Source organism: Coenobita brevimanus, chromosome 73 (assembly GCF_032717465.1).
Source record: "Coenobita brevimanus isolate Jiangsu-jjx chromosome 73, ASM3271746v2, whole genome shotgun sequence".
NCBI lineage: Eukaryota > Metazoa > Arthropoda > Malacostraca > Decapoda > Coenobitidae > Coenobita > Coenobita brevimanus.
Genome location: NC_137026.1, coordinates 34,683,406 through 34,709,668, shown reverse-complemented (window position 1 = coordinate 34,709,668; position 26,263 = coordinate 34,683,406). Strand labels below are relative to the sequence as shown.

The 26,263-nt window shown below is 40.1% G+C and overlaps 1 protein-coding gene across 1 annotated transcript; it reads left to right on the top strand.

Moving 5' to 3' along the window:
- Positions 1–1,751: 1,751 nt before the first annotated feature.
- On the top strand, positions 1,752–15,890 carry Pen (karyopherin subunit alpha). Its single transcript, XM_080278468.1, has 11 exons — positions 1,752–1,802; positions 5,102–5,250; positions 5,917–6,045; positions 6,290–6,471; positions 9,453–9,532; positions 9,879–10,054; positions 11,949–12,087; positions 12,708–12,883; positions 13,485–13,667; positions 14,485–14,667; positions 14,840–15,890. Exons 2-11 carry the CDS (start codon positions 5,167–5,169, stop codon positions 15,080–15,082), a joined length of 1,575 nt encoding a protein of 524 aa, XP_080134594.1. The 5' UTR covers positions 1,752–1,802; positions 5,102–5,166; the 3' UTR covers positions 15,083–15,890.
- Positions 15,891–26,263: the final 10,373 nt, after the last annotated feature.

Sequence of the window (26,263 nt, the reverse complement as noted above, 5' to 3'; positions counted from 1 at the left end):
GCGTTTAACTGTCCCTTCAGTAATATACGGTATCATAAGGTTTATCCACGCCAGTTTCATCCAGAAGGGCCCAGTCAGATTAGTTAAGTCCATTCATGTCTGTTCAGGTAGGTTTAGGCCCGTTCTGGCCATGCTAACTTTTCCGCCATATTAGAACCAGGAAGATTTCAGGCATTTCCATTCGCCAGGAAAGAGGCGTTACCATCCCTCTGAAATTGTAAGGGAACGGAAATCACAAATCACATCCTGGTACATTTCCACTCCCACGTGATGCTCAGGATAAGTATTCATAAAATTTCTTAAGCTTCAGTTGTATATAATTTGTGTATCCTGTTATTAAGGGCATCGAACATTTAAACTCAAATCGGAGTGAATAAATGCTTCAAAAAATACAACACAAACTAATTTCTGATTTATTTACTGACATGGGAAACTAAATGATGTAAACAGTCTTTTTTTGAATATCGATCCTGTGTTGTCTTGACGTCATCACCTTCACAGAAAAAGGGACAGTTTCAGCACCTACTTTCCTAGTTGATTATTATTTTTTTCTCGTTTTTTGCCGTTATCCGTGCTATCTTAACGGTCCTCTCATACTTAGTTGTAATAGTTGAAAAGCCCCAAATTGACAGGGGTAATCAGCAGCTGTAATTCAAAAATCTGTAGTAGTTCAACCTTGTTTATAAGAAACATAACGAAGATCGCTTAGCTCATTTATGTGTGTGTTTTAACCTTCTAGAGAAACTTCTAACTTATTTAACGCCACACGTTTATTCACCTGAGTCATGCGGTTAATACTTTCACCTTTAACCCTCTCATCGGAACGCCAAACGACCGTTCTATGCCTAGGGAGTCAAAGGAGCCTGTATTCTCACCTTTTCCTAACTGTATTTTGTTTATTACACCTTAGGCTACTTTCTCGTGCTGCATAAGAGAAGTGGGGAAGGTCGTTAAGCAGTAGAGTCGTTTTAAGATGCTTTGTTTTTCGATTGGCTGGTCAAATGGTATTTAATAACATTAATTAATTGAAAAGGGATGTCAGTACAGTCAGCCTACCTTCACAACAATAAATCTTATCAATCAATCAGCTTTAAATAGCAATGACACGTGCAGCGGGTATCTATTTCATTGTCACCTGTTATCCGCTTATAGCCTATTATCCTTCAGATTAACATTTCACTTCTTATATTTTAAAAGGAAAAAATGAACTATAGGATTCAACCGTTAGCGTAGGTGACCTATAAATCGAGGTGGATACTTGAAATTTGTGACGAGTCACGAATATTGCGTAAAGGCACTTTGATCAACAGAACCCACACCTCGTGGACATTTAAATTTTCCACCAATCAGGAAGCAGTTATTATTCAGCATAGACACGTTAGTACGGAGAGAAATAGTTTATTCCTTTTCAAACCAAGGTTGTTAAATTTCATTTTATTATTAAATAAAGTAGATGAATAAATTTGCAATTGATTATGGGCAGTATAAGGTGAATTTCTATCGCTTAAGTGCACATTACATCCATATATAAATATCCAGTTGTGAGAGCTCAAATTTAAATCGGCAAATCACCATTCCGTTGGTGATGTATAAACTAGCTAAATAATGTCAGAGTTTAGTAAACCCAATAGTAAGTGAATTTATATATCTAGGGCTTAAGTAAATATCGATATATGAAAATTGAATCCTGGCAGCTCAATTTTGAACGGACCAATCAGCGACCACCTTCCCGAGCCCTCTCATTCCCCTGGCTGAGCTGAGGCGGCGGACAGCAGACAAAGACCAGTTCCTCCGCTGCTAGGGTGAGTCTCCTGCAACTTAAACTACCGTGTAAATTGCCTATACGTAACACAGAAGGACTGTAGATTATTTATACTGTAGTTTGAAAGGGTCGTGTTGTGGGATTTATAAGGAATTGGTGTTTGTTTATGATGGCCACGCGTTCACCATGTGACCCCTAGATGGCCACCGGTACAGGATGTAGAATTTCTCCGTATATTTTTACTTCAGCAGGTCCCAGAGTGGATGTGTTAAGATTATTATATACCCAAGAGGCTGAGAATAGACTAGTATGGCGAAGGTTAAGGTTGGGATTGTATAAGGGTGATAAATGAGGCTATATCTAGGGTTGATGGCATAATGGGGAAATGGCCCCCCTAGGAAACGTGTCCGACCAACATCGTTATTTCCCACTTCAGTTTACCCGAAAACATGGTGGTTAAGAAATTTGAGGTGCTCGAGCCAGATTTTCACCTGCTTTGGGGAAAAAAATTTATCCATTAGTTAAGTAGTGGAGTATATTTTGATCTTTCAGTGTTGGATTTAGGGTAGGTCAGTTCTTGAGCATGTTTATTAATAGGTTTGTTTCTAGTGCGTGGCGTGATGATAGTATAGGGAGTAATGGTATCAATTTATATAGCCAGATTCCTTAATATTGCTTTGCCATACATTTTATCCAAAGTAGTTTAACATTTTTTCCATTTCAGTTGGCTTTATGGTATTTAATGGAGGAAAAACTAGTGCAGTTGTGTGCTGTTAATTTTTTTTTTTTAACCATATAATGTAGCTCCTGGAGGACTTGTGGTAATTGGTTTCAAAGTATTAACTATAATCAGCTTTGTTGACTAAGCTATATATTTATAGTATAATATATGTATATATATATATATATATATGTGTGTGTGTGTGTGTGTGTGTATATATATATATATATATATATATATATATATATATGTATATACTGTATATATATGTATATGTATGGAGAGACATGTCGACAAAATAATGAGGTCAAGGATCATTGTGGTGTGGATGTGATAAGAAGCAATAGGAGAAACACATTGAGGTGGTTTGGCCATGTGGAGAGGATGTAGAGTGAGAGACTAATGATGAGAGTGTATGTGAGTGAGGTCGAGGGGGGAGAGGGAGGGGGAGGCCAAGGATGAGATGGAGGGATGGAGTGGAGAGGAATATGAGAGAGGGGGGTGTGGGCAGGGAGCAGTACAGTGAAATGGTGGGGGACTGGATGACATGGAGGCGAATTGTTTGTGGCCACCCCTTACGAGATTAAGGCGTCTGGCAATAGATAGATAGATGTATGTATGTATATATATCCAGCCATCATCCGATCCTACATTGCCCCATGAGGAGCATAGGAGCCTGGGGCTAGGCAAATTGGCCATGACATTTGAGATGAGTGACCAGCCTCACTAATCCCTGAGTGGCATCATGTAAGCATTAAACCCCAACCACCCCTTGGATATACTGTGTGTATGTGTATATATATATATATTTTTTTTCTCGCAAAGATCTTCCAATGGATGCCTTTATTGCAATTATTTCCAGGTATTTATTATGTTAGTTCACCAGTTATATTTGTTGTAGGGAGGAGTAACAATATTGAATCTGAATAGTGAGTTTAATATGTTTACTCTGGATTAGTTTAATTAACCACGCTGTTAGATGCCCAATCCAGCCATACTCCAACAGGTACTGTAGTTCTGTCTGGCTTGGTCCCATGTATGTCATGAAAGATGCAGTGCTACCTACTGCCAGTTTTGGGTAGTCTCTACCATCACAGATATAGGACTTCATGCTACATTTTCCGAAACTCATTTAGCAGACATAGGTCTTTAGGAGTTACATTTGAATCTTTGATGAGTTTACAAATCTGAGGACCATCAGAGATTCCTGCTTTTAGTTTTTCAGTACTCAGTCCAAGGAATGATCTGCCAGTGTATTTGAAGCAGTTGCTATCTTTGTCCAAGGCCTTAACAATTTGCTTCAGTCCATGCTTGATATGGAGTGATGGGAGAATGATTTTTCTTAGTCTACCAATGGCCTGTTCATGATGTTCACTGCATTTAGTCTTGGTTTCCCTTGAAGGTCATGCCACTGCTTTCCAGTGATCATGCTTTGCTCTGTCCCACAAGCGGATGAAACGTACTGTATTTTGTGCATCCACTTTGCTGCCCAAGCAAGAAGTTCACCAACTTTAGGCCAACATAGATAGACCATTGGTGCACAGGATAGCAGAGCTTTTGCAAGACCATTTTGATATTTCCATATTCTTTAAGTTTTGTTGAGTGAGCAGTTGGAAGAGATGCATAATAGTTACCATTGTGCAATAAAATACATTCCTAGCTTCTGGTAGAGCTGTCTAAAAAGCCACTAATCTTCTGGTTGATATTCCAGTATTCTCATTTGGAGAAGTCTAGGGATGTCATTGCATTGTACAAGTTCTGCATCTTGGCTGAAGTAAGGAAGACGTGCCTCCTCTTGTCGAATAAGCAGTTAGTTTAGCTTCCAGCTTCAAACAGTTCTTTTCATTTAACCTGGATGCTAAAAGTTCAGATGATTCCTTTGACAGACTGAGGTCTTGTATCAGATCATTGAGCTCTTCTTGGGAAAACTGCTTAGGTGTTAAAAAGCTTCCTTCATATTAACTTCCACTTATACTACCTGTGCTACACTCAGTCCTGCATTTCAAAAACTGACAATGGAAAGTCAGGCAATGAGGCTCACTGTGTGGCACAGGTCACCTTGCTGATCCCAAATCAGGATACTCCCACTTATTGGGGTAATATCTTAATTTGAGGGGTATCCATTATCTCGAAAACTTGAGCTAGTTGGGCAAAACATGTCATTTTTTGATTCAGCACCCCCAAAATTTGTTCAAACATCCTAGGCAACTTAAAGAAAAAAAAATTGTTAGCCTGTGTAATCGATTGAAGCGCATGAAAATTCAGATACCTAATTGCCGGCTTCGCTCCCCCAACTCTCCCTCATCATTAACCATCCAGACTTCCACGAAAACCACTTCAAACTGGCCAGCCTCCTGCCTTCACAAGCCACTGCTGCTCATCCAGTTTGGCAAATTTTGGGATGCTGCTCACAACCTGGTGTTCACCTTGTTTTGACTGGCAGTGTATTGTTACACTGCTAATTGTAGTCATTCTTGTACCAGCACACTTGATTTCACTAGGTGTAACACCACGCCAGCTGAAAACTGTCATTTTGTTGGGGAAGCAAGTCAGGATGACTAAATTGTTATGCTTGAAAAATGTTTTGATATTATTTTTCTTTTACATTAATTTTTCAGGTTGTGGAGGGTTGCTTGCGATAGTGTCAGTACAATAAGCCATTAGGCTGGAGCCCTCAAGCAGAATGGTGGCGCCGGCAGCTGTGCGGGACAGCAGCCCTGGCCCATCACGTATCAGAAGCTTCAAAAATGCCGGCAAGGATATGGAGGTACGGTATACAATGCTGGTTTTTTGTACAGGAGTCTCATGCAGTGTCTGAGATGCTTCCAGGTTTAGTGGTATGGTCTTATCCCCATCTGGATATTAATCTTGTGAAGTGCAGGAAACAATAACTTCAGCTGAGCACCTAAACAAACCATGTTGGCTTAATGTTGAAGGTGTTTGTTGAGCAAGTGTCGAGTTTAATGAAGGGCTGCATTAGTGAAGCTTGATGCTTTGGTAAATTTGAATGAATCTGACAAACTAAGTTCTTTCAGTTCACCAGAAACAGTGAGGATTGTACCATAGAATCTTTTTGTAAATATTCTGTCATTGTGAATGTTAAGTCTGGGTTTAGGATGCTGTACATGGAAATACCAGTGCAGATCATATTAGGACATACTGGTACTCCCTCTTTGAAACTTAAAATGTCTGTGCAGTACTGAAATTGGCATAGTAAAACTTTTATTTGGTCTGGAAGGTTGAATAAGTGTCCAGATTAGCTAACTAACCCTTGAACATGAGTTATTTGATTCTGCATGGAAATTGAAAGCTTTGTCATATGTTGCTCATGGCTGGGGCATAAATATTCGTGTCGGGTTCCCTTCCTTAGTACGGTACTATGTTTGGCACTGTACCAGTCTCGTTACTGTCATAGTATTGTTTTCTTTTGCAGGAGATGAGACGCAGACGGCAGGAAACCAGTGTAGAACTTCGTAAAGCCAAAAAAGATGATCAGCTGTTGAAGAGAAGAAATGTCACCTTAGATGATCCCACATCACCACTACAGGAACAGAACTCATCAGTATGTGTATATTTGATTCTAGTGGCTTTCTTGATAGTTTGGTCTGCTTCATTCTGTGTGCCGGGTATCCCACTTTCATACTTTATTTCTGAATCTTAGTGTTGGGATGCATGGTATTTATTAGATATGGCTATAATAGACCATTATGTTCCATTTTCTCTTTGTTATTAAATTACAGTTTGTGAAACACACACACAAACTTACTTTTCCGTCTAGATTGTAATACCTGCATGAACTCTTGCAGGGCCCATTGATGAGCTTGGAGGAAATAATTAATGGTATCACAAGCAATGACAGCAGCAAACAGGTCATAGCGACACAGGGTGCACGAAAAATGTTGTCTCGGGAACGTAACCCACCCATCGATGCTATCATTGAAGCGGGCATGGTTGGCCCACTCATTGAATTCCTCAGCAGAGAGGACAAGTGAGTTCAGATGTATACTATGATTTCTCTTTAACCGTGGCTGTTATTTTATCACTGTGACTTGGCTTTGATTTTCGTCCTTTTGCAGCTTCTGACAAATAATTCAGTGGCAGAAAGAGTGCTGTATGTGTGCACCCTTTCTATAGCATAAACTTTTTAACTTGGCCCAGATTATTTGTCATTTTGTAGCTTATTTCACATAGCTCTGTGGCAGAAGAATGATTTGTCTCTACATCTTTTCCATAGCACTTTCTCATGACAAGTATAATTTTCAAATGTACTGGTAAGTCTGCAGTAACTTCATTCAAAGATGGAAAAATGGCAGTTTTTAAGCCAAGTTAAAGTGAAATGAATGTTACATCAGTGTTAATTTTTCATCACAACTAACCCTTTGAGAGAAATGAGAATGTGAGGCCAAGTTAATGTTGAATGCTGCATAACCCCTTCAGTCCTGTTGTGTATTTTATTACCAGGGTATTAGTCTAATTTTGAATGGTAAATTATTAGTGAAGGAATTATTTATCTAGACTCCCCATGCTGATTAATTGCTTAGATATCAGAGTATAATTAAGCTAGATAAACATCATCCATCCATCATCCAATCCTACATTGCCCCATGAGGAGCGTAGGAGCCCAGGGCTAGGCAGTTGGTCCCGACATTTAAGATGAGAGTGAATAAATGTCATTGCCCAAAGTAAATGTAAAAAGTCTATTGGCTGAAGGGGTACCTGTTTTGTGTATTAAACCAGATTTTAGTGTATTGATGAACCACTAATTTTTCACATTCACAGTATACAGTAATCCCGCATATTTCGCGGTAGTTAAGTTCTTGTAACCCCCGCGAAAATTCAATTCCGCGAATACTCTATTAACATTTGAAAACTTGCACTTATGTCCACCATGCTGCCCATCACACAGTCCATGTCCATACTGATTGCGAGACAATTCGCCGTCAGACAATTCCCCGTCAAAACATGGACGATTCCCCTTCAGAACAATTCGCACCCTGGACGACTCCCCGCCATTCTATAAATATACTAATCAATACTTTCATCAATATACTTATTATTAATTAATCAATACTTTAATAACTATATTTCGGGGGGATCCAGCAAAGTCTATGTTCAGTAGCGTAGGTTCTGGATATTATTTATTAGTTGCACCTTTAGTCAATAATTAACTTCTTCCTTCCTCGCTGTAGTCGCCTTTGAATTATATTCTAGCGTCATCCATAGCTATCTTCATTAATGAAGGCGAATTGTATTGTGTTTGTTGTGACTGCGAATTGTTCCGAAACCTCCATACTCATCCCGAAGTACCTTCTTACAAGATTGAAAGCACATACTCCATTATGAAGGAAAAACGTAAACACCGTACTGTAATACACAATTATCTACACATTTATTAACAAAACAGTACAAAATAAAAAGATGCATTAACTGGTGATAGCAAACACTCGTACGGTCGTTTCTTAGCTTGTCCAGTAACACAATTTTCTCTGCTAAGGTCATAACTTGATCGTTTTGTCACTTTGGAGTTCTTACTAATTGTATTATTAGCCTTTGGTGAGGCTGGCTTACGTCCTGGGGCCATGTGGAAAGCAAGTGGGAGGCAAGAGGCTCATATCATAGTGTGGTTACAACCACAACAACCACTTACGGCAGTCAGGCGTGGACTGAAGACTGCGGGGCAGAGAGCAGTGTTGCCATATCCAAACAACGAAATTATGCTAGGGCAATGAAAAAATTATGCTAGATTGAGCATATTTGTTCCAAGTAAAAAATGAATTATGCTAACTTGAAGCTAAATGATAAAATTCTATACATATTTGTGCAACATATTAATTATGTACTGTATTGTTTACTATGAAAATATTAAAATGAACCTACATACAGTAAGAGGATAAATATCGGTATCTACCCATACTGCTTTTTCCCACGAAACTTACGTTTTTCTGATGGATTTTGATGTGATTCGTTCGATTTTGAGCATCATTTCCGTCGGAAATAACCAGATTTTGAGATATGACCCCCCCCCATCCCCTTGAAATAATGAGGGATCTTTGGGGAATCGGGGGTTATAGGGAGGGGGGGAAACAGAAAATAGTCATTTCCGACTGAAATGAAGCTGAAAATCGAATGAATCATACCAAAACCCATCGGAAAAACCTAGGTTTCATGGGTAAAGTACAAAGCTCAAACTTATCCGAACCTAACCTAAAACCTAACCTAACCTAACCTAATCCAACCTAACCTAATCCAACCCAACCAAGCCCAAACTGAAAGTAACCAACTATTCAAACATCTTCTAACCTTATTCGTCTCTCTCTCTCCCTCTCTCTCTCTCTCTCTGATTTGTAGCTTTTATAAAATTATTCTAAAAATATTCCATTCCATTCTACATTATGCTACAATGATTCTAAAACTTCTAATATGCTAAAAAATATTCCAGACTCGAAAATTTGATCAAAATTATGCTAAAAGAATAAAATTATGCTAGATATGGTAACACTGGCAGAGGGGCCACGGGAAAGGGACAGAGGGTGGCGTGAGTTTACCGCGCTACAATTGGAAGCTGCGGGAATTTCATTTTTTTTTTTTTTTTGGATGTATATTCAAGGATATTTTTGTTAAACTTATTAATGCTAAGAAAATCCGCGAGAGGGCAAAACCGTAGACAAAAAATCCGCAAAAAATGCGGGATTACTGTACCTTGAATTTGTCTCAGTAGCTGATGAATGTTATTTATTTTGTATACCAGTTTAGTTAGGCTGTAATATTGAATGATGATTTACTGCACATGCGCGTCATCTGATGGTCGATAAGTGCCCTGTCACTCCTGCCTTGCACGTTCTGTGTACTGGTATGGTTGTGCTCAGGGTAACTGTCACCTTTCATGATTATAATGTGCATCTGATACTTAACCTACTGATAACATTGGTGAGGTAGTAGAGCCATTCATAATAAGATGTTAATCCACAGTCCAGCTCTTCAGTTCGAGGCAGCGTGGGCCTTAACCAACATTGCCTCGGGAACATCTAAGCAAACACAGGCAGTTGCAGGTGAGAAAATGAACCAGTATAGTCATTCATTGATGTTTTCCAGTTTTTGCCTTTATGTACTGTATTATCAGTACTGGAGATAAATTACTTTTACCTGGGACATTTTTATAAGTCAGTCCATTTTATTCTAACAGTTTAGTAAGTGCTGTCTTGCTGCTACATACGCAGTTACAGTATATCTTTCAAATGAGTTTCCTTTTCCTAAATGTTTTAATTGATCATAAACAAGGTGAGCACTGAACAACCTTCCTGGTCTGGTACTGTGATGTGTCAGCTAATGGATGTACAATAAAACCTGCAGTGTGAGCGATTTCTAGTGGCACGTTGGGTTTAATTTTTATTACAGAGGCTGGTGCAGTGGCATCATTTGTGAAGCTCCTGCGTTCCCCCCACACCAACGTAGCAGAGCAGGCAGTGTGGGCCCTGGGAAACATTGCCGGTGATGGTCCCAATCTCAGAGATTACGTTATAAAGGCAGGCATTGTTCAGCCGCTTCTTGAACTCATCGGTCCTGACACAGAAGTATGTATAAAGGAAAGCAAGTAACAGTAGACACTTGAGGTATTCATAATTATTATGCTAAAAGGAAATTAAGATTCTACTCAGCCAGATTTGATAATCATAGTGTCAAATCTTTTCCAGCTCAATGATGTCCCTTTTTGTGTATTGTTTCTGCTACTATGTGTTTTTTGAAGGGCTCTTGTACGGAATGTTTTGTCATTGCGTCATTGAACCCCTCCATTTTTAAGTATCATAAATGAATAAAAAAATGAGATGGCAGGAATTAGTGGAAAGGATGTCCCATTGCAATGTGAGTGCAGAATCTCTTGTAGGTACTCTGTACAGTATTTTAATATCTTTCAGTTCCCTGTTCTTTTGTTTACACAGTATCCATCTATTTCTGAAATGATGTAGTACTACGTGTTAGCTTGTCCATCCCTCCGGCCTTTGGTTTTTTATTCTGTCTGTGTCTTAGTTCCATGTAATGATAAGTGGCTTTCATATAGAGATGTTCTCTGCTTCCAAAGTTATCATAGATTTGTGTGTGTGTGTGTGTGTGAGGAAGAAGGAACCAAAGGCCATGAGCCCTCAAAACTGTTCCTTCCAAGAGAAAAACAAAATACAAGAGAGAGCCAAATTCAAGATCCATTCATTTTGAGATGCCTGGACACACTGCGTTTGAAAGACTGGAGATCATATGAAGCAGGAAATACAGACAGAGGGAGACAGTTCCAGAGTTGACCTGTTGCATAAATGAAGGACTGGGAGTAACAGTTAACTCTTGCATTAGAGAGTTAGACAGAAAAGGGGTGAGAGTTTGCTGCTAGACGGGTGCTATGTGCCCGTCGTAGAAGTGGAGTAATGCATGTAGACAGTTCAGAGGAACAGTGACCATTGAAGTAGCGATAGAAAAGAGATAGAGATGCAACATTGCGGCAAAGAGACAGAGGTTGAAGGGAGTCAGCAAGAGGGGGAGAGTTAATGAGACGAAAAGCCTTTGACTCCACCCTATTGAGAAGAGCTGTATGTGGGGAGCCTCCCCACACATGAGAGTTGTACTCCACACGGGGGCGGATAAAACCCCCGTATAGAGTCAACAATTGTGCAGGGGCAAAGAAGGAATGGAGTCGGCTTAGCACACCCAATTGCTTGGAAGCAGATTTTACAAGAGATGTAATATGATCTTTCCAAGACAAGTCCTGAGCAAATGAAACCCCAAGCATGTTCCAGGATGATGCAGGATTAAGTTGAGTATTATTAAACATAAGTGGGTATACCTGTGGAAGATTTTGTCAGGTTGATAGGTGCAAAAACTGAGTCTTTGATGCATTAAAAACAACCAGATTATTTTTACCCCAGTTAGAGGTACGAGCCAAGTCAGACATTAGGTGTGCCATAGCCTCATCCCTTGCCTGTTGAAGTAACTGCTGAGATAGACGTTGTGGGAATCGAATGGAAAAGTGAAGGGTGGAGTCATCAGCGTGTGAGTGGATAGGGTTAGATGTACAGCTTAGAAGGTCATTGATGAATAAAAGGAAGAGAGTTGGTGATAGGACAGAGCCCTGAGGAACACCACTGTTAATAGATCTAGAAGAACGATAGCCGTCTACAACAGCGGCTATAGAACGACCAGAAAGGAAGCTAGAGATGAAGGCACAGAAAGAAGGATAGAAACCGTAAGAGGGCAGTTTGGAATGCTGGGAAGCTCTGCAGTTACTATCTTCCTCCCTACAAAAATTATCTTTAACCTCACTTCATTTGTCCATGTAACATTGTGGATCCCAAATAGGTATATTGTAAGCGCCTGACCTATTTAATAGAGGGATAGAGGGCATGTTTAGGGTTAAGTGGGAGTGTGACATTTGAGTGTAAAATGTAATTAGGTTATTTATTTATTTTATTTATTTTTGCCCAGCACACATTCCTGCGCAACGTGACGTGGACGTTAAGTAACCTGTGCCGTAACAAGAATCCATCACCGCCCTTCCAAGTGGTCAAACAGTGTCTCCCTGCCCTCTCACACCTCATATGCCATCCGGACAAGGAGGTTCAAGGTTAGTATTCATACCTTCACAATGGATGGGGTTGTCTTATCTGGGCAACATTGTCTGGGACCTGCAGGCACACTATAAAACAAGGTTATTTGACAGATTTCTTCCCTGTACAGTTCAATTTCCCTTCAGGACCATAAATGTACCCACTATTAGGTGTCTGCAAGTTGCTATGGTGCAGTTTTCAGTTCAGTGATGAGACTAGAATAAAAGCCAGCTGTACTTGTTGAGCTTTTTTTTTTTTTTTTTTTTTAAGATCCCTGTGCAACTCTGGGTCTTTCCCCTTTATGGGACTGTTCTCTGAATCACGCAGGAAGATCAAAGGAGGGCGTTTGTGCTGTGCACAGTTTGTGTGCATTAGCTTTATTGCCGTCGCACATTTATTTTAGACACCAAGTTTTATGTCATGCTAGGTGGATATTGTATAAGGTATGGTTGGGGTTTATTTGTGACTGCCACTCATGAGAGTAACTGGATTCTTGCTGTCTGTTAAATTTGCTCAGTATTTGAGACAAGTATACCATTAATAAACCCCTTCAGTTACCAAGGCCTTTCCAGAATTGAATAGTGTGAAGATAACCACTACTGTAATTTAAGTTATTAATGGTGTGTTTTTGCCATAGCGGATGCATGCTGGGCATTATCATACCTGACGGATGGGACCAATGAAAAGATCCAGGAAGTGGTTGATGCTGGTGTCGTGCCACGACTGGTGGAGTTGCTGAACAGTGATGAACTCTCTGTAGTCACACCTGCACTCAGAGCCATTGGAAACATTGTTACCGGAAATGATCTTCAGGTATGATTTTTCACTTTTTCCCATTGGAGTTGGGAAGGTCTGTGGCTACGCAGGTTCTTCATTTGTTACTGGCAGTGATCTTTGGGTTTGATTTTCACACTTACCTTTGGCAGTGAGGAATATCTGGAATTACATATGCTTTTCAGTTACCAGCTTCAGGCCATCCATGTCTTTTATTCTTGTTCTGTCATTAATCATTAACAACCACTGCTTTAGTGGTGTGTAGTTGAGTTAAATAGTGGTAAGTGAAAGAAAGAAATGTTAGTAACATCTCTGAAGAGCAGTGAGTCGTGTTGTCAAGTAAGAGGTGATGGTTGAGGTACTAAGTTACCATATAATAATTACAGTTTGAGACATTTCTGATTAATTATTAGATGTTCAGTTATCCACAGTATGATCAGACTGGTTTAGACAATAGTTTTAAGTGTAATAGTACTTGTATTTAGTTTATCTTTAATGTTTTAGCTGATTTTTAACATGATTACTTTGATGTTCACATCCTGAGGCCCATGATGAACCTTTTTTGAATGATATCGATAAAGTAACAAACAAATCAAGGTTTCCCCACACGTGTTTGCTGAAGCCCATTGTCCCCACACAGACTGATGTTGTGATAAAGGCTGGAACTCTACCCATATTCCCCAAACTGCTGAGACACAGCCGCTCAAACATTGTCAAGGAGGCAGCCTGGACCATCTCGAATATCACAGCTGGCAATGTTGAACAGATACAGGCAGTTATTGACAATGGACTCATCCAGCCCATTGCACAAGTTTTGGAAAAGGTAAGTCATTACTTTTTTGTGTTAATTGCCAATTTCATATTCATCTTCTAATGTAGATGAACAGGCTAGGTTACTATAGGCTAGTGTTATAAAATGTGGATTGTAGTGGCCTCAACTTTGGTCCCTACATTATAATTGGAGTTGTTTGGAATGCATTATTACCAGTATTCATTTAGTTTCATTTTAGAATTTTCTTGGTCAGGTAAGTTACTGAGCATTATCTTTTAATGAATACTGATGCTTCGGATGATCATGGCAGGTGGATTTTTCATACCAAGTACTCCTCAGACTAGCTAATTAGTTCACAGCATTTGTAAACTTTTTCTGGTGGTGGAGGTGGGGGTGGGGGCTAACTCAACATCCCTACCTATTACTGCATGCACACCAAATACTTGTTGGTGCTGGCAGGGGTTCTGCATTACTGTAACCCATATGTGGGTCCACTAGACACAGGCAGGTACTGGCCTGAACTGTGTGTTACAGTGCTGCAGAGCTCAAACCTGCACCATCAAGCTTTTGGTGTGGACACAGTCTTAGTGTGATAAGGTAGTTTAGTTACTGAGCTTGGTACATTTTACTTAAGGTATTGTCTTCCAGGGATGATGGTAGTAGTTACATCTGCAAGTAGTTGTCTCCCAACCTGATTGAATAGTTTGAAGCTTGATTAGTCCTCATTTCTGGCATCACATTGAGTTATTAACTGATCCATATTGCAGTGTGGTAGTTACATTGACTACCAGACTCTGTATGCAATGTTGACTGGTTTGTACATCAAAGGGAAAAACATTGTTGCACTTAAACTAGTGTTTACTTTCAGGGAGACTTCAAGGCTCAGAAGGAAGCAGCATGGGCAGTTACAAACTTCACATCTGGTGGTTCACTGGAGCAGATTACAGAGCTTGTGAGACAGGGTGTCCTCGAGCCTTTCTGCAACCTCCTTACAGCCAAAGATGCCAAGACTGTTTTGGTGGTTCTTGATGGGATCTCAAATATCTTCCAAGTAAGTCAAGTTGTCTCTTGTTAACCTTCACCCATCTGCAGTGCTTTAGTTTATGTATAAGCACTGAGCAATGTATTCTCTGTTGATAAAGAACGATATAGAAAATGAATGGTTTTTACATAGCAAAGACAGGAAGGAGAGGTCTGAATAAGACATTTTTCCCTATTTTTAGACTGCTGAGAAATTGAATGAAGTAGACCGCCTGGCCCAGATGGTGGAGGAATGTGGTGGCTTGGACAAGATTGAGGAGCTACAGAATCATGAGAATGAACAGGTATACAAGAAGGCACTGGGCATTATTGAATCCTACTTTGGAGAGGATGTTGAAGGAGCAGAAGTTACCAGCACCACCAATGGGCAGGCCTATGACTTCTCTTCTGTCAACAATGTTCCTGATGGTGGATTTTCATTTTAGATTACATGTTAGCTAAAAGGGTGCTAGACTGCATTGTTCCTTGCCAGGCACTGGGGTTTACCAAGGCAGCACAACCTTCTTGGGCCCACACGCTTGAACATTCCCTTTATGGTTTGAGTTAAACAGTGGCCCATGCTGACATCTAAGTTTCTGCTCTTAGTTCAGTTTGTACTTCCCTCTGCAGAATTCCAGACTATTGAAACTACTTTCGGAATTGTCTTGTGTTTGTTTTTTTCAATATGGAGGGAATTGATAGTTTAGCACGTGCATAAAGTTACAAATTTCTAGCAGTTTATCACTAACATTCCATGAGGATCTATTCAAACAATAGGTAGCTTTTCTAATGTGAATCCATGAGTTATTCATATAGTAAGAAGTTTTTCTAATGTGAATTAGGGACAATGTTAGGAACTGGACATGTATTTTGTATGGAAGCCTTTTTAATATTGTACAAATCTTATGTTGCAGTAGGTGATCATACTGATGTCTATATCGTAGGTTCTTCCTGCCTCCCTGGTACCTTGACTAGGGTGGTAATTTATTAAGACAAGATGTGATATTGTTTTTTATCAAATCTCATTAATATAAGTACACTTGATGGACAGTTCAGGTTACAAATATTGCATTGTTTAACTGTAGAGGGAATGTAACATGTATGATGCATAATCTTGTACGGCTTTTTTGTATTGTGCTTCATAGAGCTACTACAGTTTTCCGATGTTCTCCTGTGGTTTTTATACAATTTTACATGCAGGTACTAGTAATGGATTAGAATTTTTTTTCTTTTTTTTTAGTATTTTGCATTTATACATACCTATTTTCTATCAGTAGGGACCAAAAGAAATGGCACGGATGTACAAAGTTTAGTCGTCCAGTGCAATATATACAGTACTTCCCTTTCTGTCCAACTTATTTTCTTAAATCTTTAAATAAAATATGATGTTTAGCAAGACATTTCAATTATCAGTTAGGCCAATATGACTAATTTACTCTTAGCTTGGCCTTGATGTCCTCCCACTTGCAGCTTCTTTCATGTGGCCGAGTGACAGACGATACTGTGGCTCTACATCCTTTCCAGAGCCCTTCGTAATGATTAGCACATTTTGACTAGAATTCTGCATTCAAGGTGGTGAGAATTTTAGGCCAAGTTAGAGTAAAAAGAATGTGATATTTCCTCTGGTGAGACATCAATCCTTTTTGCCTGAGAGTATTAGTAACCAGAGGAGAGTAAAGCAGGTAAAATATTTTTGTCCTATGGGTGACTTGTTTCCTGTCTCTCCCTAAGCTTTGACATTTTTACTGATTCTTAAGCAGTGTCCCTGATATGTGGCAAAATGCTTGTTGGTGTCAGTTGACATGGTTTCACATACTTGATTTCCTAAGTCCATGGGGGAGAGAGGTTCATCATGCATTGCAGGCAGTATACTTATGGAGCGAGTTTTGTCAGTTACCTGACAAAGCACATCTGAAGCAATTCTGTTATTGCTGTTCTGTCGGGAAAATCTTAGAGGGACAAAATGTTGGGGATGAAAATCAGATGCAGCATATTACTGTTTTCAGAGAAATGAAGTGCAACAAGTAAGAAAGGTTGCAGGTTCTTTGCTTTCATTGATAATAGGGAAGTGAACATGGAAGTAAGAAAGTTGCTGCATGAAATTGTGATACCAACTTTAATGTATGGAAGTGAAGATTGGACCTTGTTGGAAGGATGCAAGATTGAGAGCAGTGGAAACAAGTTATTTTTAGGGGAGCATGTGGAGTTGCTTGGAGGGAGACTGACAAATGAGAAGTGAATTAGTGTTGTGATGTGAATGTTATAGAATGTGTTAGGAGAAATACACTGGTGGTTTGTTATGGAGAGATTGATGAGAAGGGTATGTGAGTGAGGTGGAGGGGAGGCAGCAGGAGTTAAAGTATACGAGAGGATTGTGAACTGGAGGGAGGGCAATGAAATGATGGGGGATGGGGCAAAATGGAGTCTATTTGTTTGTGGACACCGCTTTCGGGATTGAGGTGTCTGGCAGTAGACAGATCGACTATTTTGGACTAAGCTTAAGCCTTAAATTGGAGAGAGAGAGAGAGAGACCAATTTTTGACTTTGCGAACACTCACATGCAAAACATATTTGGCTTTGCTGACTGAACTCAGTACCGCAGAATTCAGGCAAATCAACTGTTGTAGGTGTTCCAAAGAGGTCAGCATTAGTAGCTTTCTGATCATTTCCGAGGAAGCATATTGCAGGGTAATTGCAAGACAGTATCAGGCATATACATTATCTGGGTGAAAACATTTTGCATTCAACAGCGAAAACTAAAGTGCTATGCAGATTACTTGTGAAGGTTCTTAATTCATTGTACCCCCCAAATAACAGTTTTATATTGAATTTGGGAAAGAACTTAAAACTACTTTTATCATTTGTAAAATTGGAATCTCCATATTTTTATTCTCTCTGGAAGAATCTTAAATAGTGAAGAGTTAGGGTATATTAACCCCTCCAGTTTGGTAAGTATATCCTATGCTGAATGAAATTCGGATTGCTGTGTATATCAACAAAGTCACTTTCTGATGGAGGTAAGTACCATGAAAGTATAGTTCTACCATAATTATAATACTATGACAATTGAAAATATTGAGGTAATAAAATGTTACCATGGAAGAGGTACCAAATATTCCCCTGATGCCAATGACAATACAGCCCTTTGAGATCTACTGTTATAGGTATCGGCTAATTCGCCCTTGGGGTCGAATGCTCATCCCCTCAGTCCATTGTGTGCATTTTAACTTTTTGGAGTTCTATTTATATCTTCAGTCGTAATGAAGGAAGGAAGGAACAATAAATTTGCACCGCATATGAATATGGTAATGTAAGGGTACTGGGAAAGTAAAAGCCGGAAGAAACTAATACTATGAGGTAGGGCATTAGAGGACAGCATGAAAAGAAGAGAAAAAGGCCCCGTTAACCTGACCATCTCTAACCCCGTAACAGCTCGACAGTATTATAGCCTGAGGGGTTATCTGAGACTCATTCCTGCATCGTAGCTGAATTCACTGAATTTCAAGCAGCCACGACTTATTACCGAAGTTATGGAAATGGCCCAGTTCCTTCAGATGATAAACCTACTACAGACTCAGTTTTCTTTTCATCTTGCCATGTCTATTAAAAATCATTTCGACTTAGAGATTATTTTTTCAGTATATTCGTTTTAACTTCGAATGAGACAACTAAGATAATTATATGTTAATGCAGTTTCGAATGTCCCTTTAGTCAGTGTTGTTCACAGTTGGAAGCTTCATCACTCTGCGAGGAATTTTTTTATTTTAATCCATTATATTATTGTGATGCACTCTCTTATCTGGTAAGCATTGATCGTGATTATTCTGTGTTATGTAGACAAGGCAATTTCCATAACCTGAGTGGTTGCGTGGGTACGAATCTCAGTAGCTGTATTTCAAATCAACCCATTAGCCTGCCTGGACATGGCCATCAACTGAATTGAAAGTAGTTAGGGTTTTGTCAGGTTAGGAATTCTAACTTACACAGTGTTACATCACTATTCATTATCTGTTCATTATCAGGAGACACGTAGGCCTACATTAATTGTTATTGTACTGTAGCGTATGCTGCTCGAGGAAAATCGGGAGTGGCAGTAGAGGGGTTTGGTGTTATTGGCTATAAAACTGTGGGGACATTAGCGCCAGCATTCGTAACCTGACGCCACTTGACAGGCATTCATATACCAAGGGTAACACCTTCCCAGTATAGTGGAGGAATAGGCCTAATCCGCCACATCCTCGAAGGCCATACAGTACTGTGGCTAAACGCTGGCCCTCAAACCGCCTGCCCATTTTTCCTCGCCTTTAATACCCCCCCCCCTTTTTTTTTCTCATCAGTTCAGGGCATTATTTCCTTTAGTCTCAAATATTTCAAAACCAACGCAATATCAAAGCCAGCTGGAGGAGTTATCTGGTTCAACGCCTATAGAGAAGGCACTGATGTAGTCTACCTTCGCATAAACAGACTTGGTTTAGTAAGGTAAACTTTTACGTTAATGTATCTGAATATTTCTTAAAATGTTCAAAAGGAAGAATTGTTTATTTGAAGGATAATCCTTCTATACATGATGTACTTCTGCCATTCAGTGTCTGGGAGAGTGGGTTGGTCTGACGTGAGGACTGTTCTGTACTGTATTAAATTTGCGTATAGAGTTTGCACCGACTGCCAACTTCGATTCACTGACGAGTCAGGAAATTAATGTGCACAAATCACTATAGGCCTACGCGGAGTGTACTGCAAAACTAATTTTCGTCAAAACGGTAACAACTGCAGTGTAAGAGTTAGACCAGAGAGAAAAAGCGACTGGTATCTGCATCCTCTGATGTGTTAGACATCGTTCCGGTCTTCTCAGCAAGCCCACAAATACCCGATGGTCTCAGGTAAAATGTCTTATTTTTATAATATTCTTTTTGGATGTATTAAGACGCTGTAGTCAACCAGTTACCGAGAAATGTGTAGTGAGGGCAAAGGTAGCTGGTTAGCCTTCTTTACCAGTTAATCTAACGGCCGTATGCTTGAACGACAATGTGTACCACTTGTCGTGTACCATGTGTGTACTTCATGAATGTGGGTTACGATATGGGACGGTAATAACTACGAGAAAATACTCATTCACTTTCATAAGTATTACTTTGGTTCAGAGCAACAGGATGTGTCTCCTTTCCTCATTGTTTATGCTTTCTCCCCGATTTCTAACTTACTCGAAGTGTTTCTGTCGATCATGGTTGTCCTAACAGCCGTCGACATGGGAAGAGCTTTCCAGTTTCTGTTTTCGGACACTTGTTTTCGTCGGTAGTAGTTTAGCAATAAAGGAAAAGAACAATGAGAACCTATTGCCAAAATCCAGCACGTTTATTCTTCCGCTTCAGATACCGTCCTACAACAACTTGATTCTGTGCACCATCACGGTTTATGTCTGGCTATTAGCGCTTTTAAATCCTCCCCAGTGGTAAGTTTCTGTGGTAAATCGGGAGTTCCTTCACTTTTCCGTCGTCGTGCTTTGTTTTCTCCTTGTAGCTATGCTAAGTTGCACCGTTTCCCAAATATCCCATCTCTACTTTCCCTCGGTCCTGACTAGAACGCCTTTTCCTTCCATCCTATAGGATTATTCACTCGGATGTCCGGTGACCGCCCTCCCCTCTGCACTCGTTGCAATACCCTCTTCATACCCCATATTTTCCTTGTTTGTCCCCTTTACGCTTCACAGGGATATGTTGTTTTTCCCTTCTTGCCTCTCACCTTTGAAGTCCCTACATTCTCAACTTCCTTCGAGAATCACCCTCTTATTTCCTTCCGTAATAAATGTCCTTCCTTACCTCTATTTGTCTTCCTTCTTACATTTAATTCCGTTCCCTATTTCAGTAGTCCCGTCAGTAATACTTCCGTTAATAGGCTACATTTCTGTAATCACGCCGCGCCAGTGCTCGCGGCTCGCCCAGCAACTTGTAGCCGATGATCCGGTTTACTCACCTGCTTTACTCACCTGAATCAAGTTGTTGTAGGACGGTATCTGAAGCGGAAGAATAAACGTGGCAACCAACCATAATCAAGTTTGGAAAGGACGAGAACAGTCTGGAGGCAAGGAGAGTAGTTCGGTCGGCAGCCCACGACACATACGACAAAGTTTGCAAGAGGCGGAGGCGCTGCAAAGTTGAAATTTTCGGGGAGGCAATATGGTCCTTCCAAGTAAGACGAGAATCAAAAATAAGGCCAAGAAAGGAAGCAGAGGTTTTATATGGGAGAGGAAAGCCATAAAGAAAAAGAGGCGGTTGAGGAATAAGGCGAGAAAGGGTAAAAGTGATAGCATGAGACTTGGGAGGAGAGAATCGAAAACCATGGGTAGTAGCCCACTTTGAGGGGGCGGAAACTGCGCGTTGAGTAAGATCACCAAGGGCAGAGATGTCAGAGTTTGAGGCATATATTGCAAAGTCATCTACATATAAAGAAGAGCGAACACCTGCTGGGAGGCAAGAAACAATCCCTTTAATAGCCAAAATAGAGTAGTGCTGAGAACCCTACCTCAGGGAACACCTTCATATTGTTGGAATGGATCCGAATAAGTATGCTGAACACAGACTAAAGAAACGAGCTAATAGAAAATTCTCCATTGCATTATAGGTCTACATCCTTTCCATGACACTTCTTCATGACTAGCATCATATCCTAGTTTTAATTTATCGTTACAACTCAGTGCTCAGGATGGAGAGATGGCATTTTTAGGCCAAGTTAGAGTGAAAAGGATGTATTTCTTCGTTACTAGTTTATATTGCACGATATTAGCCTCTCGTGTGTTGGATATGCAATCAGTATCCATACTAAAATAGCCATATCAGTCATAGAAGATACTATTAAGGTAAAATGTGCTGAATAAGTCGTCAAGGAAGAGGTATTAGACTCCAAAGCACACGAGAATGTACGCTGTGACTCGTTTCCCTTGGTCTATCACATGTTTGGGCAAGTGTGGTCGCACCCTAAAAGTAAGGCCCCAAACACGGTCAGTCATTATTGCGCAAACATGATTGCTTCGTAACGCCCCCTTATCGATTTATTCTGAGTATCGGTTTTTATCATCTTGTTACCGTTAATGGAAGTTGTCAACGTCTAAAAGTATAGTACAAATAACATAGGCTGTTAGAGATTAATGTGTACCACGGTGGGAAAGGAGCGTATTGGAGTTTACTTAGGAAGAGTAGTAACGCCTCTTCAATTTATCCCATGCATTACTATTTTATGAACCTTTGTTATGTTAATGATGCAATAAATATTAATATAAATAGCATGCAGCAGAATATATATAGCATTCAGCAGAATATAAATAGCATACAGCAGTATACAACAGAATATTAGGATGTCCCGTACTATAAATGAAATAAGAATATCATCACTGATAGCATTCGTAACGCCTCCTTTTCATCAATTTATTTTGTGTTATAGCTTAATATCCTCTTGTTAATGCTACCGAAGTCGATACTGAAATTATATAAATATTAAAGAGAGTATACCACACGTAAATTCGTAACGCTTTCTCTTCTTCAATTTGTTTTACGTGTCGTACCTTTATATCCTCACCATGTAACGTAACATTCAATCGGTGGGAGAGAGAGATGAAGAGTGTAACAAAAAAGTAATATCAGGGTGTAAATATGCAAAACAAATCGCCAGAGACAAGGTGCTACACAGAGGCTCGAATTTTCTTTAGCTTAGAGGTTGTCTCCAGTGTTAAGTTTCTTGCTTTAAATTGTTTGGGAATAGCATTAAATATTGGAAAATACGTCACTGTAGCTTATTTGTGTTATCCAGTGCGAAATATAGGTGAGAGAGAGAGAGAGAGAGAGAGAGGGGTCAGATCACGGGCTCACCCAGGAATTTTCTAAGTGGGGGGGGGCGTAGTGAGGTGAAGTCAGGTAATCCGATAATTACTGGGTCACATGCAGTTTTAGAGTCAGGCAGCTGCTGGCTCATGTGTTACTCTTTGTTTGCACTTGCCAATTTTTCATGTTTTGCTGTTATCGAAATAAATATATATAAATTTTTAAAGGAGCCAGAGAGCTAAGGGGGGGCCCGGCCCCCCCCCCCCCGTGCGCCCCTGGGTCAGATAGGCTGTTTCTTGGAAAATGCGATTATGCGAAGTATGGGAAGGGGAAACTTGAGGATGAGAGGGGGGGTCAGGTAGGCTGGTTCTTGGAAAACGATTAGGAGGAGAAGGGGAAAATTTTAATGATGAGAGAGAGAGATTCATCTTAGGAAAGAGGCTGAAACATGCTAAATGGAAATGCGTTTCTCTAAATCTAGGGACAAAACAGCTAAACTTGTATTAATTCCAGTGACCCGCTAACAGGCCGACGCTCTACCTTCCATTCTCTCTCTCTCTCTCTCATACTCCAAGTAAACAGCTTACCTGGCATACCTTCTCTCTGCTCACTTACGTAGCTCTCATTGTTCTACCTACCGTACTCTCTCTCTCTCTCTCTCACCAAGTAAACAGCTTACCTGACATACCTTCTCTGCTTAGCTTTCTTTGTTCTACCTACCGTACTCTCTCTCAATCTCTCTCTCTCTTTCTCTCTCTCTCTCTCTCTCTCTCGGGTCAAGGTAAGATATTTATCGCTTCATAGATATTGCCACGAGAGACAGACCATTAATCTACCCCTAAACTCTTCAGTACGATGATGTCAATTTATTCTAGTTACCTGAGAAGAATTTTACTGACGAATTTATACACAGGAAATGCCTCTTATATTGAAAGGTTAATTATTCTGGGCTGCGGGAGACTAGCCTAGGGTCTTTACTCTCTCCTTTTGAGTCGAGACCGTTAAAGATGTTGGCTGGTGCAGAGGGAAGGGAAACACTGGCAGGGCTGTATCGACGGGGATGGTGTGAGGTCCCTGAGGTTGTCGCTTCCAAAGAATATAGACTTATACTTTGGTTGCTTCCTCCGTCCTGGATCAAAGAAGAATGGACATAACCTACGATATCTTCTCACGTACACAGACTACTGGGAGGGTAATAAGCGAGTGAAAATAGTCCGCGAATATGCCTTCTGTAATGATGGTTTATATTTTATAAGTGTAAAGAATTTTCAGTTACGAATAGGGCCCCCAATCGTAAGCAGAGGGAGGTGGTGGTGGAGAGGGAGGGGGAGACCGGGGAGATCGAGGATGGAGTAAAGGAGGAGACAGAGGATGGGATGGAGGGAGAGCATCGTAAGAAGAAAGGATAACTGCAGTAGGCTAGGTGGTCTGTACTAGACAACGCCTATGAGTGCAACTGAATTACTAGAACAAGACAAGGATAGCAAAGTACTGGGGAGTGGAGAGATGTATGAGACAACGGGGTGTGTGTTTGAGGGAGGACAGCCAAATGACAGAGGTCAGGATGACGTGAAGGCGATTTGTTCACGACCACTCCTTCCGGGATTAAGGCAACAAAGAGATGGATTGTTTATGTATTATCTCTTCCTGGCTCTGAAGAAATGTTAAGGAAATGATGTATGGGTGTAATTGAGGGATTGATGAATGGGTGTAGTATTGGTTAGGGAAATGTATGGGTGTAGTTGAGGGATTGATGAATGGGTGTAGTATTGGTTAAGGAAATGATGTATGGGTGTAGTATTGGTTAGGGAAATGATGTATGGGTGTAGTATTGGTTAGGGAAATGATGTATGGGTGTAGTATTGGTTAAGGAAACGATGAATGGGTGTAGTATTGGTTGGGGAAATGATGTATGGATGTATTTGTTAGGGAAATTATGTATGGGTGTAGTATTGGTTAGGGAAATGATGTATGGGTGAAATTATGATCCTATTCTGCCATTAAAAACCAGATAATTGGTTACAAGGAGACGCAAACCTTCGGCAGATACCAGCAGAATGACTACCAAGTTACCAACTAGAGAGAGAGAGAGAGAGGGATTAATTCGTACCCGCTTCCGTTGCGCTCTCTCTCTCTCTCTCTCTAATTTCTCGAAATTCCCTCCCTCCTTCCCGTACCCTCTCTTGTTCGTACCAGTTCATATGTACTCTTAAGTTTACTCGTACACTCTCTCTCTCTCTCTCTCTCTCTCTCTCTCAGTGGACAAAATCCAAAACATAAAATATAGGATATAGCCCTTCGTTTATATAGACCACATCGCCTAAGGGTATCAAAGAATGACAAAACGGAAGTATCACATTGTTTCATATAGTCTCTCATGATAAGGTAAGCTGTATGACGGTTAAACTGATCCTTACTTAGCATTTTTTTAAAACCTGGCAAATCACTGTGCGTCGGTTGGCAGATAAGTTGGGAATATTTTGCAATAAGCTAGAAGAGTTGGGAAAAAAGGCTAATTAATTCAGTTATCAGAGTGATGTATGCCAGTTAAACGATTCTGATAGTCGTTGACTATACTATATTCTTTTTACTCTAACTAGGCCCAAAATAGCCATGTCCATCTTGTGTGCTCAATCGTAACAATAGAATATCATGAGAGTACAGTGCCAGTCACGATGAAGTGTTATGGAAAATGTAGAGCCGCAGTATCATCTTTCTGCCGCTGAACTACCTAATGCAAGCTGCAAAAGGAATAAAGCAAGCTAGGTTAGAAAGTTTGAAGTCGTACTTAGGAAATGAATATGGAAACTCAGGTATGGGTACGTTCTTTGGGTCCGTTCTTTTCGTGCCTGTGGTAACATGGGGTTAACGCCCACGCTAACTGGCAACACTCACGTCACCACACCACCACACCACACCCGTCACAACCACAGCCCTGCAGACACGTTCAGGCTTGCTGGATGTGTGTATGCATTCCGCTTTCATCACACCTGCTTCCTCTTTCACCACTTTTGAATCATTTTACAGAGTTTTGGTTTATTATATGTTTTGATGGTCCAATATGGTGTTCTTTAATGACTAGAAGTGACCGTAGAATGAGTACACACATTTGTTATGAATAAGGTGCCTTCATTCATTGTTCTAGACAAAGGTCAGCTGTGAATGAATGAATTCCGTTAATTTTTCATTCTTAATTTATGTATAAGTGTAATGGAAGAAGCAATGCGCACATATTAATCAAGGACAAGAATAGATTGGAGTAGTAAAAGCAGCATTTTTTGTTGCAATTATCACTAGTTCGCATCTACGTACCAACATTATGGTGCAACCTTGTATTCTGGATTAGTAAAACTCTTCCGCAGATGCTAGTAAAAACTTCATATTTAATTGCAGGTATTAATAGATAATAAGATGCAGATAAATAATGATTATAGGAAACGTATGAAGTTAAATTAATAAAGAAAGTAAAAAGATAATGTTGGCAGCTCTGAGGCTACACACACGGGCAAAGTTACAATCCAGCTCTTTTCGCTAGATTAAGAGGTGTTCACTTGCATTTAGCGGGTATATTTAACGTCTAGATTCAATAAATATAACGATATTTTCGATATTTTTTACAGTTTTAACACTGTTAGAGAGATTCAATCACTCCATCTTGTGATTGTTTTTCTAGAGATTTTACATATATTGACCTTATTTAAGGAGGATATAAGCCAGTTTGCAGATATCAAAAGCAGTGATTATTAGTAGAAATAATGTTGTTTTTCGTGCTTAATCCACTCTAATATGCACTTTCGTTTTCTTGCGATGTGTATG

Excerpts from the sequence above, each read along its gene's own strand:
- Pen (XM_080278468.1), top strand. The coding sequence starts at position 5,167 with ATGGTGGCGCCGGCAGCTGTGCGGGACAGCAGCCCTGGCCCATCACGT. Across the intron at positions 13,668-14,484 it reads TTGCACAAGTTTTGGAAAAG|GGAGACTTCAAGGCTCAGAA; the intron begins GTAAGTCATTAC and ends GTTTACTTTCAG. Across the intron at positions 14,668-14,839 it reads GGATCTCAAATATCTTCCAA|ACTGCTGAGAAATTGAATGA; the intron begins GTAAGTCAAGTT and ends CCCTATTTTTAG.